General features: G+C 39.6%; 1 protein-coding gene across 1 annotated transcript; it reads right to left on the bottom strand.

Moving 5' to 3' along the window:
- Positions 1-1,157: 1,157 nt before the first annotated feature.
- usp11 (ubiquitin specific peptidase 11) lies at positions 1,158-17,437 on the bottom strand. Its single transcript, XM_060881331.1, has 21 exons — positions 17,241-17,437; positions 14,633-14,742; positions 14,016-14,146; positions 13,501-13,618; positions 13,086-13,228; positions 12,733-12,794; positions 12,326-12,425; positions 11,874-12,047; positions 11,101-11,259; positions 10,712-10,936; positions 9,853-9,936; positions 9,458-9,552; positions 8,802-9,011; positions 8,051-8,175; positions 7,493-7,945; positions 7,254-7,324; positions 6,849-6,961; positions 5,513-5,662; positions 5,153-5,268; positions 4,525-4,613; positions 1,158-4,096 (listed from the first exon to the last, which is right to left on the bottom strand). Exons 1-21 carry the CDS (start codon positions 17,354-17,356, stop codon positions 3,986-3,988), a joined length of 2,955 nt encoding a protein of 984 aa, XP_060737314.1. The 5' UTR covers positions 17,357-17,437; the 3' UTR covers positions 1,158-3,985.
- Between the last annotated feature and the right edge of the window lie 253 nt (positions 17,438-17,690).

The following is a 17,690-nucleotide window of genomic DNA, read 5'->3' as shown; positions in this document are numbered from 1 at the left end:
CAGCATGAAGTTTACAAACCCAGTGCATCAGCCTGAGGTTTGAGAGATTTAAAGAACAGCAGCAGGGTTTCAGGATTCTGCATTTTCCCTTTAAGTAGCAAAAATGTTCAAGTTTTTCCTATAATCCAAAAAGTACTCTAGATGAAATAGGTTTCTAAGCCAAATGTAAATTGAGTTTGGAATCAAAATGGAAACGAAGAGCTTCCAATAAATAAATGTTGAGAAGATGCCAAGAAAATGTGTAAAGCTTCATCAGAAACAGGTTTTAAAATTTAAAACCTAATATAATTTGAAAATAAAAGTGGCTTAACTGGCAAGTTCTTTTAAAAGGCCATGAGTTTATTGGTTGTTAACTAGTTACTACAGTCCCACAGGGGGTTATTTTTTGATTAAACTGCCCCAGAGTAACATGGCAGGACCCGGAGTGGATTTACTTGGTTATTACATAATTCCATGCGTTATTTCCTATTATTGCACAATGCTAATGAATAAAAGTTATTAAATTCTATTCATTTTAATGTATATATATATATATATATATATTTTTTTTTTTTCCAAAGTAACAGTTCAATCCAATAGTCACCCAAGTAGGAAAATGTGCTATTCTATTTAGCAAATAAAAATGTTTAATTGACAAGAAGTTTTCACTTAGGAGACATTTGCTTGGAAGGAGTCTCCAGTCCCGGCGCTTTGTAACACTGATGTAAAGCTGTAACTTTGTAATGCTGCATTTTTTTAGTTTTTCTGAAATGAGCTTTTAATTTTTTATCCTTTTTGTTCTCTTAATGTGAAACTAGATTCATAGACGATCCTTAACGTTAAAGGTAACTATAAACAGATAAAACCATTCAATATCCAGGACCACTTTATTTATTTATAAATTGATAAAAGGTAAAAATATCTCCAACATCTAAAGAGATTTAATTTATGATTTTATTAAACTGATGTATAAATATTATATAGATATATAGATATATATTTAGAATTGAATAAAAAATAAACGCAAGCCGTTGAGAAATCCTAACATTACGGTGTATATCTCTAATATTCTGAAGATTTTGCTGTTAATGCTTTAATGTAAGCTGCTTTATTAAAAAAAACTTGTCACGTGAGGTGATGAAGTCAAGTTCATAGAGTGTAAAAATAAAAAAATCTCATTAATATACAGAACTCATTTATTCATATCAAAATTTCAGTATACAATTAGATATTTCAACTTTCAAAGTAAAATATATCCCGAATTCTACCCGTGCATTCAATCAGTATATTCAAAGATATTTATTACAATACAAAAATACTGTACAGATCCATGTTTAAAAATCATTTTTACCTTTTTACCAAATTGCACACAAACGACAAATATTTATAATCCTGCTTTGCTGTTAAACGTTTGTGCTAAAAATAGAAATTCTTCTGAAAAATAGCCCTCTTCTCTGTGCGCGTTCTCCAAAAGAGCGTTATGGAAGATCTCGAAGTTTCGACGGCGTCAGTCAGTTTCTTGGCAATAAAGAAAAATAAATAAGGCGCCTAAAAAAAAAAATAAAAAAAATACACTCGACTTTTAATTTTCACAGAAATTATATTGCATCAGTTTGAGACATATCCCTGATATCGGCGAGAGAAAAAAAAAAGGAAATAAAGGCTAACGGTGAATAAAACGAGAGCATACAGTCAAGGATGTCACGTGCGCAACACTTAGCTGTGCTATACGTTTTATTTGTTATTAGCAAAGTTAGCCATTTTGGTTAAGGGGGGAAAAGCATTTAAAGCAAATTTCCCAGAAAAAAAAAACTGACCCAAGAACAGCAGTCCTAATCGTTTACGTCTCTCTGGTCTTTATTTTTAATCTCTAACGGCGCTCTATTTAAATTCTAATGCATACCAAACGCTGCGTTAATATTTCGTATACCCTGTGTAGTGCACATACGCAAAGACAAAGAAGGATCCTTATTTAAAAACACACTGAACCGTGAATTACAACCCTATAAATCAGGGAAGGGAAGATTTAAAAGAAAACCGAGTTAACAGCAGTTGAACTTCAGCAGCGAATAACATGCTACGCAGTTCAGCAGAACATCACTGCCATGTTTGTGTGAATGTAGCGAGGGCACATTTGTTCACCTGTATTTGCAAAAGCAAGCCATTGGGAATGAAGGGGGGAAAAAAAAAAAAAAAAAAAAAAGAACAGAGGATACACAGAAAAGAATGTGAAGCTAAAATCTTTTTAAACTGTCTCCAAGTTGAGAACAAAGTCATTTTATGTGTAATTATATATATATATATATATATATATAATTATATATATATATATATATATATATATTTAGCATGGACAGAGTTCTGGCTTTTTCCCCCCACAGACACACATCAAGCATTTGGTGCTTTCTAATGAGTTTTAACCTCAGCTACAGCTTATAAATATAAATAAATATGACTGTTATCAGCTGTATTTGTGTGACTTGTGTACTTCATCTCCATCTACGAAAAGAAAACCATACCAAAGAGAAAACTCTGGGGCTTCACAGATACAGTGTGAACTGGATAACGCTTTTAGAAAGATGCCTCGGGGTCGTTTTGTACAGCATTTAAATAAAGTCATGACATAAAAACACCATTTTACATGTTGGAATTGCTTGATGTGTGTGTGTGTGTGTGTGTGAGAAGCCGTTAGAAAAACCCTTAAGTCCTTAGATGTGTTTAGATGAATGATTCGTAAAAAAGTATACAACTGGAAAGACTATTGTATTCTGTGTGTGAAGCAAAGGTTAGAAGAATCCAAAGTGATGCTGGTTTCTTTAAAAACATTAAACGTTTCTCTGTAAACCCGCTAAATGCTGAATCCTAAGATCAAAAGAGATACTCCAGAGTAATATGTACTAATATAAAAAGCTTCATTTGTACTCACTGCATCTATAACACATGTGATTGCACCATGCGCACTCAATCTCGCTGATCAGTAAAGTCTAAGGGCATTTTGTGATCCATCATAAACGTATTAAACGTTTATGGGGGAAAAAAAAAACCCCATCTGTTTATAAATTTGTGTATCATTCGTATGAATTTGTATGTAGCTCAAAGTAAAAAGGTTGGAGCGTCTCGGTGTACGGCGTAATAAATCCGAGCTCCTTTTATACGTCGAGCCGGTTTTTACTGCATTGCTTCACTGTTTTAAAGGTGGATAAATAACCATACAAACAGCATCAATAAAACTTGTCAGTCGTGTGTTATTCTTCGAGTCTGAGAGCTTCTAAGTCTTTTATAAAGCGATTATAAAGCAACAACTGCCCTTAGACTTTCAAACAAATTCAGGCTGAGAAATACAGGTTTGCAGTGAGTACAGTGAGGCTGTAAATGTTTATACGATTCAAATGTCTTTAGTTTGAAAAGTCTGGAGTCATTCTTTAATTTAATGTAAAAAAAATTGAAGTTTTAGTACAATCAGATAAAAAAGAGGAAGTTTGTGTGTCTAAATATTGCTTGCTAAAAGGTAATAAAGTGAGAGGTGCAGCTTTCATACCAGTGACAGGCGTTGAAGTAACTCTACATATTTATGAACAAAAGATTTTGGTCATGCAAGAAGAAGAAAAACAGCTTATTGTGCTATTTAACTCAGAAGAAGCAGCAAGTGGCGGAAAGTTCGTAAACTCGCGTGTGCATACGAAAGCGACGCACTTGTTCCCGCAGCTGCTCCTGAAGGGATAAATACAGCCTTTACAGTCTCCTACTCATGATGCCTTTGCATCAGCCTGAGAGAGTAGCCCCTGCCTCTCACATCCTGCTTTGGGCAATGAAAAGGCAGAAGGTTCAAGTTTTGTTTTCTTTGTGCAAAAAAAAAAAAAAAAAAAAAAAGAATTAAAATCATTCCCTCAATTAACCTGAGAGCAGAAGAGAACAGAAATATAGAGGGAGATGGATGGAAGGATGGAATGCAAGAAAGAAAAAAAAAAAAAAAAAAAAGGGAAGAAAACATACAAACAGAGTAGTTTCAGTCTATACTCATTGCCCCACCCAGGCTATCGTGATCATCAGGAGGTGTGAGAGTTGGGTGCCGGATCTTGTCTTGGCGCTGGTAGAACAGAATGTAGGCAGCGTTGGTCTGAAAGCAGAAACATGGACAGATTGATTAGGTGGTTATTATTATTATTATTATTACTTTTTCCTTATGTTTTCCTTAATGAATGTTACAAAGCACTGACTGACACTGGAGACTCCTTTAAAAAAAAATTCGATATAAACGATTTGTCCCAGAAAACCATCTCAATGATTACAACCATTTTTGTTCATTTATTAGGAGCATCTACCTCCCTGGTCCCTGTGTAAGCTACGACAACAAAAGTATTAACTTAGAATTAGGATGAGAAAGGGAACATTCGATCAAGCAGGATTTGTCTTGCAGGTAATCAAAATCAAGAATTCAAAAACATTGCATCTCTTGCATTATGCACGTAAAATTGAACGGGAATTCAGATATTAACAAAAAGATAAATAGAGACGCAAACAGGACCGACAGGAAGTCATTCTTACCACTATTTGTTCTTCTGTTGCGGAGGTCACAGTATGGTCGTCAAAATAATACCACTGGCCGTTGTCCTTGTTCCGGGCGTAGCTGGTATCTGCGTGGAAGGAGTGAATGATCAGTCATCGGCGCATCGGTAAAGAACTCAGTAAAGATTTTCCATTAAGCACCAGTTCAATAAAATATTCGTGTATAAGTAATGTATGGGTAATGTATGGGTTGGGGAGGATGGGGGGGGGGGGGGGGGGGATGGAGCGAGATTGAGAGAGAGGGGGAGAGAGAGAGCAAGAGGGGCAGAGGGAGAGAGAGAGAGAGAGAGAGAGAGGGGAAGAGAGAGAGAGGGGGAGAGAGAGAGAGCGAGATTGAGAGAGAGACAGAGAGAGAGGGGAAAGAGAGAGACGGGGAGAGAGAGCGAGAGAGAAAGGGGGAAAGAGAGAGGGGAAAGAGAGAGAGAGAGCAAGATTGAGAGAGAGGGGGAGAGAGAGAGAGACAGCAAGATTGAGAGAGAGGGGGAGAGAGAGGGAGCGAATGAGAGAGGGGGGGAGAGAGACAGCAAGATTGAGAGTTGGGAGAGAGAGAGAGCGAGATTAAGAGAGAGGGAGAGAGAGAGAGAGATTGAGAGAAAGTGACACATACAGTGTCCGTCTCTGAGCCCGCCAAAGTGGTTAGACACAGCGATGAGGTCGTATATGCTGTGAGGCTCCGAATCGCTCCCCGTCTCCCTCAAGAGGCAGTCAGAGAAGTCCAGGCTTCTGAAAAAAATAACCAGATCCGAGGCAAAGGCGGATTTAATTTTCAATAATTCAACGCACGTGTCATTTTCATGCTTGGGGGATACCCCTGACTAAAGCTAGTCAGCTTTGCATGTCGTAATTTGACTAGCAAATGTGTAAACATAGGAAATGTCCGGAACTGAGTTTATGTTTATTAGAGAAGAGTCAGGAACATAACACATTTAATTGAATTGTGAACTAAAAGCACACATTCAGAACCGACCGGAGAGGGAAGTCCACGATGGTGTCCAGCTTCTCACGGGAGTACTTTGTGTAAGAGAAGCGTTTCAGGTGGATGATGAGGACCTCAGGAAGAGACCACAGATCCAGCTTCTTGGTGGCGGGCTGTTGCTTCTTACAAGTCAGGCAGTACCTAAAGAGCGACGGCGCACCAAGACGACACTTATCACTCTGACAACATCGGCGCACCAGTTTCAGTACATATAATAATATTTATTTAAATTTTGCTAAACCTTTTAGTGACAGTCTGTGGTTCGGCTACGCGGTCAACAAACGAGCTGCTCTATTCAGCCAACTTATAGAAGAAATACAGCCAGCTACGGCTACTTCTCAACCAAACAGCTCACCACAGGCATCTGAAGCCATTCCTCGAGGCTTAATCACACAAATGATGAGTAATGCGGACAGTGTGCAAAAACTACAGCAGGCGATCAGCCAGAGATGTTTATCGGTAACAGACAGGCAACAAACAGCGGTGTCAGATCCTACGATACCTTCCTAGTATGTAATTAACATAGTTGGTGTGCTTCACCTTCTTTGGCAGGTCAGTGTGTAACTATATACCATAATGCACCTGAAATAGTTAGACAGTAAAAGTTACGCTACACGGGCACACAGAACATGATCTAAAAGCAAAAAAGACCTTCAGATGGATGGAGTCCCTTGAAATATGATACAAGACGTTTAAAACGGCTTCTTATATATAAGGTGCTTTCCAGCATTTCCAATGTTTCTTTATTGTTGCAGTCAAAATTTACGATTGAAGCCTAATAATAAAAGAATAACAACAACAACAACAAAAAACCAACAAACGTTTAAATCACTGATGAGAGTTTTCTATCATGTTATGTAACGTGTATGAAAGAGTCCGTAGGAATGTTGAACCTTGGTAACATTCTTCAAGATTTTCCCAAGTCGGAAAACCGAGTTTGGACTTTCCGGTTTTTGTGTAACATGACAAATCTCAAAGGTGAAGAGAAAAAAAAAACAAGAGAGAATTGGCAGAGAGAAATGTCCATTTCTATAAAGGATAACAGCTTTATATTTCTCATAATCTTAAAACTACAGTTCCAACAGCTCATAATTGTAATCTCTGCCTGTGGTGTAAGTGGGAATAAAAACAGGATGTTGAGGCATCCTGAGCCAGGATGTTGTAAGAAATTACTCCACTTCTCATCGCAAAATAACCTGCCGTGGATTACTTTCCTATAACAGTTCATCTCATCGTGTCTGCTCAGGCACTGAAGTAGTATAAAAACCTATGAGCTTGAGTTTAGTGACATTTCTCTTGCTTATATTTTAAGTGTTAAGTTTGTTACCAGGGATTTTCCTCCTCGAGTTTCTCCACATTGGTGAAGAGTTCGATACATGACCGCAGATGCACTGTGGTCTGCTGCTGTGGGACAGCCATGCTATTGTCCTTTACATATTTCTGCACAGAAACAAACAGAAACAGCAGTAGAAACAGTTCTCCTGAAAACGGCTGCACAGGCAGACAGAGTCAAAGTACCCAGCATTCATACTAACAACCCAAAGCAAAAGACAGAGCGACTGGAGCCAAAATTTGGTGAGATGTGATGCATTATCACACCAAAAAACCCCAGATTTGTTCATGCCACCTGGATCACAGCTCTGTTTCAGTGACAGGATTTCACTCTGACCTTTAAGTGATGAAGGTTTGGTACTGGAATGTTGTAAAGTTATTGTACTGGACACAAAGTTACCTCGGCTTCTAAGTCGTCGTAATATTTCTTTTTCATGTCAGGGTCCCAGTCAATGGCCACATACAGCTGATCTGTGAAGTGATGAAGAATGAAAGATTATAACAGTACAGTCTTAAAATATTGAGACTCGATCTCTCTCTCTCTCTCTCTCTCTCTCGTTCTAGTGAAATTGATTACTAACGTTTCTTAATGAGCAAAAAATACAAATAGCTCCCTCAAGGTGAAAAATCCTGACTCACTGCTGCAGGAAAGTGCGCTGTTTCCGTCCGTGACGCTTCGATCTGTGCCGTTGGAGTTCACAGCCTGTATGGTGAAGAGTGGCTTCTTTCTGTTCTCAGCATAACGTCGGCTACCCGTCACCCTCTTTTTCGCCTGAGTAACCGTTTGACTACACTCTTCGTCATTTTCTTCTTCATCCTCATCATTCACAGACGTATCTGCTGCAGTCGCCTGCTCCCCGTCTCTGGGGTCTTGGAAGTTGTTGTCCGTGCTGCCGGATGCTGACTGGACCTCCTCTGTGCTGCTGCCCCGGTCAACTTCGCTGCTCATCTCCTCCTCCTCCTCCTCCTCCTCCACTTTCTCCTCCCCTTCGCTGCTGGGACTCGCTTCTGATTGGGCGCTGCTCTGCTGGGAAGGCTCCTCTGTCTTCGATCTGTCTTGCCCTGCCTCCTCAGACTCTTCCTCAGCCTCATCTGTGTGGAAATGAAGAAAAAATGTAAAATGTAAATAAGGATTATTAACACCAGTAGTGCCATTACTCTCCAAATCTCTAGAAAATATAAAAACATTTCATTTACCGCCGCTCAATCCATTGGTCTGATTTTTGTATCTCTCATCTTCTTCGTCATTCTCTTCGCTACTGTTTTCTTCTTCCTCTTCCTCCTCCACTTCCTCTGTCGGGTCTGGCTGATACACATATCGCCTAAAGGGACATCAGACTATTTTAGCGTTTGAGAGCTTTACAACTGTACTGTCAGCATTATTAAGAAGTTGCTTAACAGGAAGGAGCGATACACTAAAATGGGTTGTTTTTACGACGGTCGTGTTGCTGTTTTTGCTGTGGCTTTATCTGAAGAAACATTAAGCTGAAAGCAAGACATGTACTTCAGTGTAATATGAGGTTCTTGGAAAAAGAAAAAGATTCAGGTTCTATGGTTTCTCATGTCATCTGAGAGAGTTTCTCCTCCTCACCTCTGGCTTCTTTATCAGAAATCCAGCTTCTATAATGTCATTATTATTATTATTATTATTATTATTATTATTATTATTATTATTAATAATGCTCTTGTACTGATGGCTGAACATAGACAGTGAGGCGATGTAGCGATCATCTCTGCTAGGGAGCTGGATTTAAAGTAGCCGAAGGAAATGCAAATAGATAAACGATCGCTACTTTACATTCCAAAGCTGTCTGTCAAAAAGAAATTTCAGAGTAAATTCTACATTAATTGGATGCATCTGGTTAATGTACATATGATAAGTCTGATATCTAAAGTAAAATAACCACAGAACTGGACTCTCAGATCATGCTGGAGCAGAGATACTCACTGTAGGCGCTGGAGAAACAGGTGGTAAAGGGTGTCTCTGGTGCACTGTGCACGAGGCAGAGCCATCATCAGCGGGTGGCCGAACAGTGATGTGCTGTAGCTGTTTCCCCCTGAGCCGTAGTCTCTGTAGTTGGAGCGTTCGCGCATGTACACGGCCAGCAGCACCTCCTCCTCATCCGGATCAACAGTGCTGCTGCTGTCTAGCTCGTACCTACAAGAACACGCCGCACACAGCAGATCGAATACACGTACACTGGGAACTTACTGAAACAACCACACAGAATTTCTGCCTGACTTTTAGTCCTTAACAAATCTACTCAATAAATTCATCACTGCCATACACACAGTCATTACTAGGTTTACCCACAATCCAAACTTATGTAGAATTTATCGAGGCGTACGTATATAACGTTGTGCCACTTGGACGCTCTCTCTCCTGTTCTGTCTGCGCTGTCTCGTCTGTGCTGTCTATGCTGCAGAGATTTGGTTATTTTATAATATAAGAATGTGATGGCTGAAGAGGAAAAAGGGATATTCTCAAACGAGCTCAAATAAGCAATTGACATGGAGCCCTGACAGAGCTCAAACTTGATCTGACTAGTTATAAATTGTGCAGATTTTAAGTGTTAGTGCAAAACAGCTAAAACCCATGCTTACAAAAAGATGTCATCTCTTTCCTGTATAAGGCTGAGAGACTCGTTGGTTTGATAGATCCTGTAGAAGCGATGGTTAAATACATCTGCCACAACCATCTGGTAAAGTAGTGAGGAAAAAAATGGCATTGACATATGAACACACAAAAAACGTATCTTCTGAGTGAAAATAGGTTTCAGAAGAACAACGCTGAACAAGAAAGGCTGAAGCTCAGCCTCTTCTGAGGGAACGTGGGACACAAACGCATTGACATGCAGTGACATTTACGATGTTAGAATCCTTTATGTTCTGGACGGCCCTGTGATTTCATTCCTTGTTATTGCTTATATACCGAAAACATGATTCTAAGATGTTACAAGAAAACAGTTGTACTCCTATCTAGAGCCTCAGTCCCTCACCTTCTCCGCTGGGACATCGGTGGCTTCAGACAGAGCAACACATAAATCCATTACTCGGCCAGTTTTGGGAACGACCACTCTGTACTGCAAACAGACAGACAGATAGATAGAGAGAGAAACAGACAGACAGACAGATAGATAGATATAGAGAGAGAAACAGACAGACAGAAAATGGGGGGAGAGAGTAAGAGAGAGATAGCAGGAGAAGAGAGACAGAAAGAGAAATAGAAAGATGGAGAAGAGAAGGAGGGTAGACAGTAAACGAGAGATAGAGGAATAGAGAAGAAATAGATGCAGATAGTGGAACAGAATACAGCAGATAGTGAGATAGTAAGACAGAGATTAAGAGACAGGGGTGTGTGTGTGTGTGAGAGAGAGAGAGAGTGCGAAAGAGTGTGAATGAATGGGTGGGTGAATGAATGAGTGAGTGAGTGAGTGAGTGAGTGTGAGAGAGAGTGTGAATGAATGGGTGAATGAAAGAGAGAGAGAGAGAGAGAATGAATGGGTGAATGAAAGAGAGAGAGAATGAATGGGTGAATGAATGAATGAGAGAGAGAGAGAGAGAGAGAGAATGAATGAAAGAGAGAGAGAGAGAAAGACAGACACTTTGATTGTGATTATAATTTTATAAAAACAAGAGTCTTTGGCCAGGACTAAAGTAGCAAATGCAGCCTATAAATGCACTCTACACTGCCCTCTGGTGGACTACAACTTTTATTTGTAATTTTCACAACACTTCATGCAACTAGTATATCCATCGATGCTAATTTTTGATGACCTAACTCAGCTTACTAATAACATAAAACTGCTTGAAATATGAACATAAAATAGCTAAGAACATTCACCACAGGGTGTTTACCTGCACAGGTTTGGCCAGAGGGTCGAGGGAAACAAAGAACACCTCCATGACCCTCTCCTTGCTGACGGGCAGGGGAACAGTCAAGTAACAGAAAGGGTCAAAGGTCTCAGACACCTTTCCACACTCAGGGCAGACCAGTGTGGATTTTAAGAGCCCGTGAAACGTGTCCACGATCACGGAGTCATTCCGTCGCTTGTGGACACACCACGCCCTGTCTGCCATTTCCTGTACAGAAGAGAGAGAGACAAATGCACTGAGGTTGATCAGCTTTACAAATGACAAATGACACCTTAATCAGCAACACAGGTACTGTATGTGGGGTGTGTGTGTTTGTGTAAAACTTCATGTGAACTGTTGTATGTGTGTATGTGCATGTGTTAAGTCAGGACCTGGTCTGATCTGCCGTCTGCGTCCTTGACCTCAACATACTCTTTTTTCTTGATGCGGTTCAGATCCTCGTGCAGACCATCCAGCAGGAAGGACAGAAGCTCATGGGCATCATGCTGCTGGTAACCCAGGAACTGGGGTGCAAAATGGCCCAACTTAGCCTCCACACACGCATACGCACACACACACACGCACAGACACACACACACGCACAGACACACACACACACGCACAGACACACACACACACGCACAGACACACACACACACACACGCACAGACACACACACACGCACAGACACACACACACGCACAGACACACACACACACGCACAGACACACACACACACGCACAGACACACACACACACGCACAGACACACACACACACGCACAGACACACACACACACGCACAGACACACACACACACGCACAGACACACACACGCACAGACACACACACACACACAGACACACACACACAGAGCGGTGTTATGTTAGGGCCATATATACCGATAAACTCCTATGGAAAATATTTTCTATTGTTACAGGTTACTGTAATAAAGTCAATCTCATAAAGTCATCGTATTCCAAGCATATCGCGTTCTTAGAATCTTTTAACTGTACGCCTATAAAGTTGCCAGTTTACTAGGTATAGCTAAAAAATAAATATACACACACTGCTTTCATCGATGCATTTGCTCTCATAGACTCGGAAACAAAGTTTAAAAAACATTTCTAGTCGGATATGTTTGTTTATGTATGATCTTTCCTTACTTTAAAACCACGTGGCATAATAAAGGAGTGCTTCCCCGACCAAATCTGCTTGAGGACGTCGACGTAGGCCTCCGCGATCTCTCCCTTCATGCCCAGAGGGTTAGTGAAGTTCAGCTCCTCCAGGTACAGATTCCTCAGGAAGTACTCGGTCAGCGGAGGTGTGTTGCTCAAACACTGACATCATGGAACAAAACAGCAGAAAAACATGTTGTTATTATGTGTGACAACAGAACCAATCAAAATTGTTGTGCGGGTCCATTAATTGTATAAATCACAGTTCATTCCTATGCTTAGTATAAGATTCAACACAAACATTCAAAAATACAGTGATTACTGTGAAAAGGAACTGAGAAGACATTATGAATCAAAATCTGTTCATATGTACTGTATATATATCTCAATAATAACTCTGTTTATCAAACAAGACTGTGATGTAGAAGACGATCACAAACCTGCAGAGCAGAGTTCATGAAGCAGGTGTTGCCCAGATTACTGAGACCGCACATTCCAGGTTGCCCTTGAAACGTGTCCTGCTCATCCTTGGATTTCCTCCTTAAATCACACCAACAAATATTAAAGGAATAGTTTACAGAGAATAACAGGAAGTGAGAATAATATCACAAATGACCTTTTTTTTAATAATACAGATTGGAAGAAGCTACAGAACTAACTGAAGGATTTCATCTGACTCTATCGGTGTCACAGGTAACTAAGGATACAGTGCATGAGGTATTGAGAACCGACTATTGGTGGTGATGTTTTTATGGAAGGTAGCATAGTGAAAATAATTTGCAGTCTGATTTCACACTTGCAAATGAAGCGTATTCCACGGTTTGGGGCTGAGTGCTGGTTAACTCACGTGGTCTTTGGGCTAGAGCTGGGCCATGTGCCGTCTGCATACCTCAGCTCCATGATCACTGTCTGCAGAATGAGCAGAGCATGTTATAACACAGACACACTCACACACACACACACACACACATCTGCGTTTCCTAGATGTCCACATCGCTAGATGGACAAAACCCACACCATTCATTTTATATTTTATTTGAAAAGACTACTTATTTCTTCAGGTAAGGTAAAGGTTTGACATCTCCAGCCTTTCTACACATTATATTATATAGTGCACTGTATGGCCAATTAAAAAAAAAAACATCCATCAGTTGCTGTTGAGTTTCTAGATTCTTCTAGCTGAAGCTAAGGAGATATTACCATGCCCGTGCACAGACAGGCATCCAGCACAGTCATGTGAAGGTTTCGAAGCCTCTCACAGTTATCAGAGCTTTTCATCCACAGCCGTGGTTCAGCATCCTCCGCTACAGCAAACTCCTTCTGTATCACCTTCTGAATGCTGACTGTCCACACACACACACACACACACACACACACACACGCACACGAATCACCCTTAATTGTTCCCAGAAGATAACAAACATACATTATATACCTACATACTTCTGAAAGATTCTTCTAGCTGTTCATCCACATGCTGCTCTGACTCCATTGAATTAAAACACTAATACAACAATAATTTTTAACTGATTAACCTGATGACCGTGTCCGAGATCTAAGTGGCTGCAATCGGACCCAACTCGGTACCTCCTTTGTATAAAAACCCATTACTCACGTATGGTGTCTGCTCGGCTGAATCGGGCTGATACCAGGTTGTCCCTGTCGCTGTGCAGACACAGGAAGATTTCCACAGGATAGATCTCAACTTTCAGCACACTGGGAAGATCGATGACCTGTGTAGAAAAACAAAATGAGGTTCAGCGTTCAAAAATTAACCCGATGAAAGAAATCAGGATAAAAAAAATGTGGGAAGATTGGAAACTGGGAGCAGTTAGGCATCAAGAGCAAAAATCAATGCGGCTTTTAATAATATTCCACTTCTCGTGGTAGTAATGTGTGACTGGATTAATGTAGTCAGTGAGGAATAAAACAGTTGTGCATGTTCTGTATGAAGAGCTTATTTTCCGATATCCGCATGCCCCCCAAGTGTTTAATTGCTTCCACGGGAAGTTACGTTTAACGCTATCAGCAAAATAGAAGAAGAAGACGTCACTTTGCATTACGATATATTCAAAGCAAACTACCAGCACTGTAAACAAATTTTTGTTTCATTTTTACTTTGCATCTTACCTTCCTTTCAAGAGCAGGCTGGTCATCCACCATACCGTACCAGGACAGCAGCTTACGCCAGGCTTCGGCAGGCACCAGGATGAAGTCCTCACTCTCTACCAGCCCCAATTTCAGCCGGTACGAATCCAAATCTGCACAACACACACACGGAACATAAAAAAATAAGAGGTCAGGTCTAAAAATATAAACGCTCTTTGTTTTCAAAGCTCCAAAAGCCGCAAAAAGGTTCGTAATTGCTCGTGAATATATTGACATGAGTCCTGAGTTATGTATTTAACAGTATCCTGAAAACTTTATGGCTGTTTGAGAGAGAGAGAGAGAGAGAGAGAGAGAGAAGACAGAAGAGATCAGTGTGGCAAACAAGCTGCGGTACAAACTTCAACATTTCGACTTTCATCCAGTGTTTGCAGAACAATGTAATTCTTTATATAAGTATAACTGGAAAGTTAAGGTGGAAATGTTCGCACTACACTGCATGTACTCGTTCACATGTATGTACTGTAGATGTGCTGAAATACATCTGTCTCAGGTCAGTATTAAGTATTAAGTACGTGTGTCGGCACTCCTGATTAAACAGCCTTTTGTCAGTCCCTCACACCCCCTGATTTAAGACTTACCATCAAACAGCTCTGTGTTATCGATCTTCCCGGGAAACAACAGGGAGTTCTGATCGCCACTCTTCACGTACTCGCTCCACAACCCGAACCATCTTCTGCTCACCAGATACCTGCACAACAGAGTGACGGTCACAAGAATACTCGACGGGATTCACGTCCAGGACAAAATACACAAAGGTTACAAGTCAATCCTGTCAGTGTAATGGATTTGTTTTGAAAATACTTTAATTTTACTCCAAACGGATTCATCACGGAATTCCTGATTCTTCCTGATTTTAAGACTTTTGTTATACATCGATCATGTTTTATACTATTCGATTTTTTTCCCCTTGTTTGTTGTTTATCTTTTGTACCGTCGACCAATAAATCTTCGGTGAACAAAGGAAAGATTTTAGAAATTAAGCTGTGAACTGGTTTAAATCAACCTTAAGGAATGGGTGGTTAATAATTTAATAAAGTACCAAGTTTCCACCTGATAGGAAAAGAAAAGCCTCGGTAACTTGAACTGCTTTTGGATGATGAAACAACTTAAACCGCGGTGCTGCTGAACTCTCGAATCTGATTGGTTAGAAGATATTAAATCGTTTTCTATAACAGCAGCCGTGTCATGCGACAGCAGTTTAAATGTCTGGTGTATAATAATAACACAACATTCTAAAACTAAATAATATTATTGTTAATAATAATGATAATATCTATATAAAAAAAGGTCCAGCAATAAATGAATAAAACAAGCAGTGATCATGTGTTAAACACTTTGAGGAATGATTTTCCTGTTCTTTGAAAAGTCTTATACTTTCTGTTTTGGTAACACGATGAGCTACATTTTTATCTTATTAACTTCACAAAGAAAAGGAGAGGCTTGAGAGGAAACCATACAAGTTTACCGTCACTAGAATGGAACTGATAACTGAAAGGAACTTCAGCCGTTCCACAGCAATTTTATGTAACTATAAACTTTATTAATGTTAATCCACTTAACTAACACCTTCGTTTAGTGAGTTGTGAAAAAAAAAAGGAGGTTCCTGGTTCTGGAAAATTGTAGTGAAAATAAATACACACAAGCTACTGAGATGCAAGAAAGAAATTACTGGGTTGAAAAATCTGTGCAACATTCTTCCAAAAAAAAAAACAAAAACCTAAACATAAAACAGTTCTTATTGCACAGCTTGGCTCTGGGGTTGCCAGATTGAGTATCCACAAATATCTTTACTGTCATTCCATCTGGAAGAAAATGTCTTTAAATGGATGTACTGAATACAGTTCAGGATTTGGGTGTTTTTAGAGGTGCATTTTAGAGGTAGATTCGTTTCACCGTGAAACTACAAAAGATCTTCACTCCCACACGATTAATCGGTCAATCAATGCTGACAACGTGTTTCTTCCTGTAGTGCTGTAGAAACGGGTGTTTCTTTCTAGGGGATGACTAATTTTGTTCTTATTGAAACTTTTAAATCAATCTGGCAACAATCTTGGTGCTTGGGACGGACGGAAAAATGAAACTAATACGAGAACCACGTCAGACAGACGGCACACCTTAGTCTGAAACTCAAAAGTGAAACTTTGTGGGAAAACCTGTTAGCAGTCTTGAGAAGTCCATTACAACCTGGTCAGCTGTAGTGCAATTCTCCTTCCACACTTGACGACACCAAGTGAGAACTTAATCTAAAAAAGCTCGTTTAAAACCATTCACTGCTGAGAAAACCCATACATCAGGACGTTTACTACAGAAGGTATTAAGGATAATAGAAGGTCTAGCAGAATGCATTTGAGCTTGGGAATGAATATATATATATATATCAACCTTAGATGGACCTCCTCAGTATGAATTTACGTCATGAACAAGTTTTAATTCATATTTTGTTTGGAGCAATAACCTACCACAGGCATTACACATAAGGTCAGAAGTGACTTTGGTGCTTGGACAACTAAATATAAGAAGTTTGGAAATGTAGGATTCAGAACTGTAACGAAAATTAAACGTATTAATAAGTAAGTAAATAAAGCACGGTTACTATGAGGGTCCATGAAGCCCACTTTGGTCTACTAAAGCACTCTGAAGTGCACTTCTATAGGGATTAGCAAAACATTTGGGACTAAACCCAAGACAGGAAAAAAATTCAAACAGAAATTTAAAAAAAAAAAAAAACGTTAAACGGCAGGAAATTTAAACCTAAATACGTTACAGATTTAAAATCATAACTGAATTAACGTCGTGTTCATTCAAAACTTAGGCGTTTTTGACCACTTTATTTATTTATTTATTTATTTATTTTCACGAAAATGACACTGACGTGAATATTAAAGCTTTCTCAAGCGAGCAGGAAGTTCGGTTTATATCGTTACTAAAAACCTCTGACAGAACCAAAGCACGGTTGTTGTTAGCATGCAAGCTAACCTAACCTACTCGTCGGTAACATTCGCGCTTATTTTTAAACAGTATACTTCACAGGAAAATAAAACTTCTATATTAAAATCAATAAAACAATGGATAGGTGTTAAGCTGCGAGCATGTTAGGTCTATTAAAGCGTACTAAAGTACCGTACTATAAGTATATCGAACTACACACACACACAGTACTCCTGAGACGATAAGTGTTAGCCTTACCAACAGTCCCCCAGCCGGAGCTCCTGGTTCTGAACTAAACTCTCAATCTCTCGCTGTTGTGTTTCTAACCCAGGAGGCTCTGCGACCACCAGGGTGCTACTGGCAGCCATAACCATAAGTCATAAATATCTGAACAAGAGATAACTGAATAGAGCCAACAGCCGCATAGACACAGCAGAGTAGTATATGCCGGAAGTAGGAAGTGCATTTGAATGACGACTTCCTCATTGTTGGAGCGGGGGGGGGTGTCAAAGTGGGCGTGTGGTCAAAGTGGGCGTGTCTATCGTTGTATTGTTTGTTAGGGGATCAAGCTTAATGCTGTTTCTTATAATAATAATAATAATAATAATAATAATAACAACAACAATAATAATAATAAAAATGGTAAAAATAGTTTAAAAATTTTGAACTGATACGTAAGATTCTGTATTTATATTACAGAATGTCAAG

This window comes from Tachysurus vachellii, chromosome 11, assembly GCF_030014155.1.
Source record: "Tachysurus vachellii isolate PV-2020 chromosome 11, HZAU_Pvac_v1, whole genome shotgun sequence".
NCBI classification, from domain to species: domain Eukaryota; kingdom Metazoa; phylum Chordata; class Actinopteri; order Siluriformes; family Bagridae; genus Tachysurus; species Tachysurus vachellii.
Note: the sequence above shows the minus strand (reverse complement) of the source record. Positions and strands in the feature narration are given on the sequence as shown.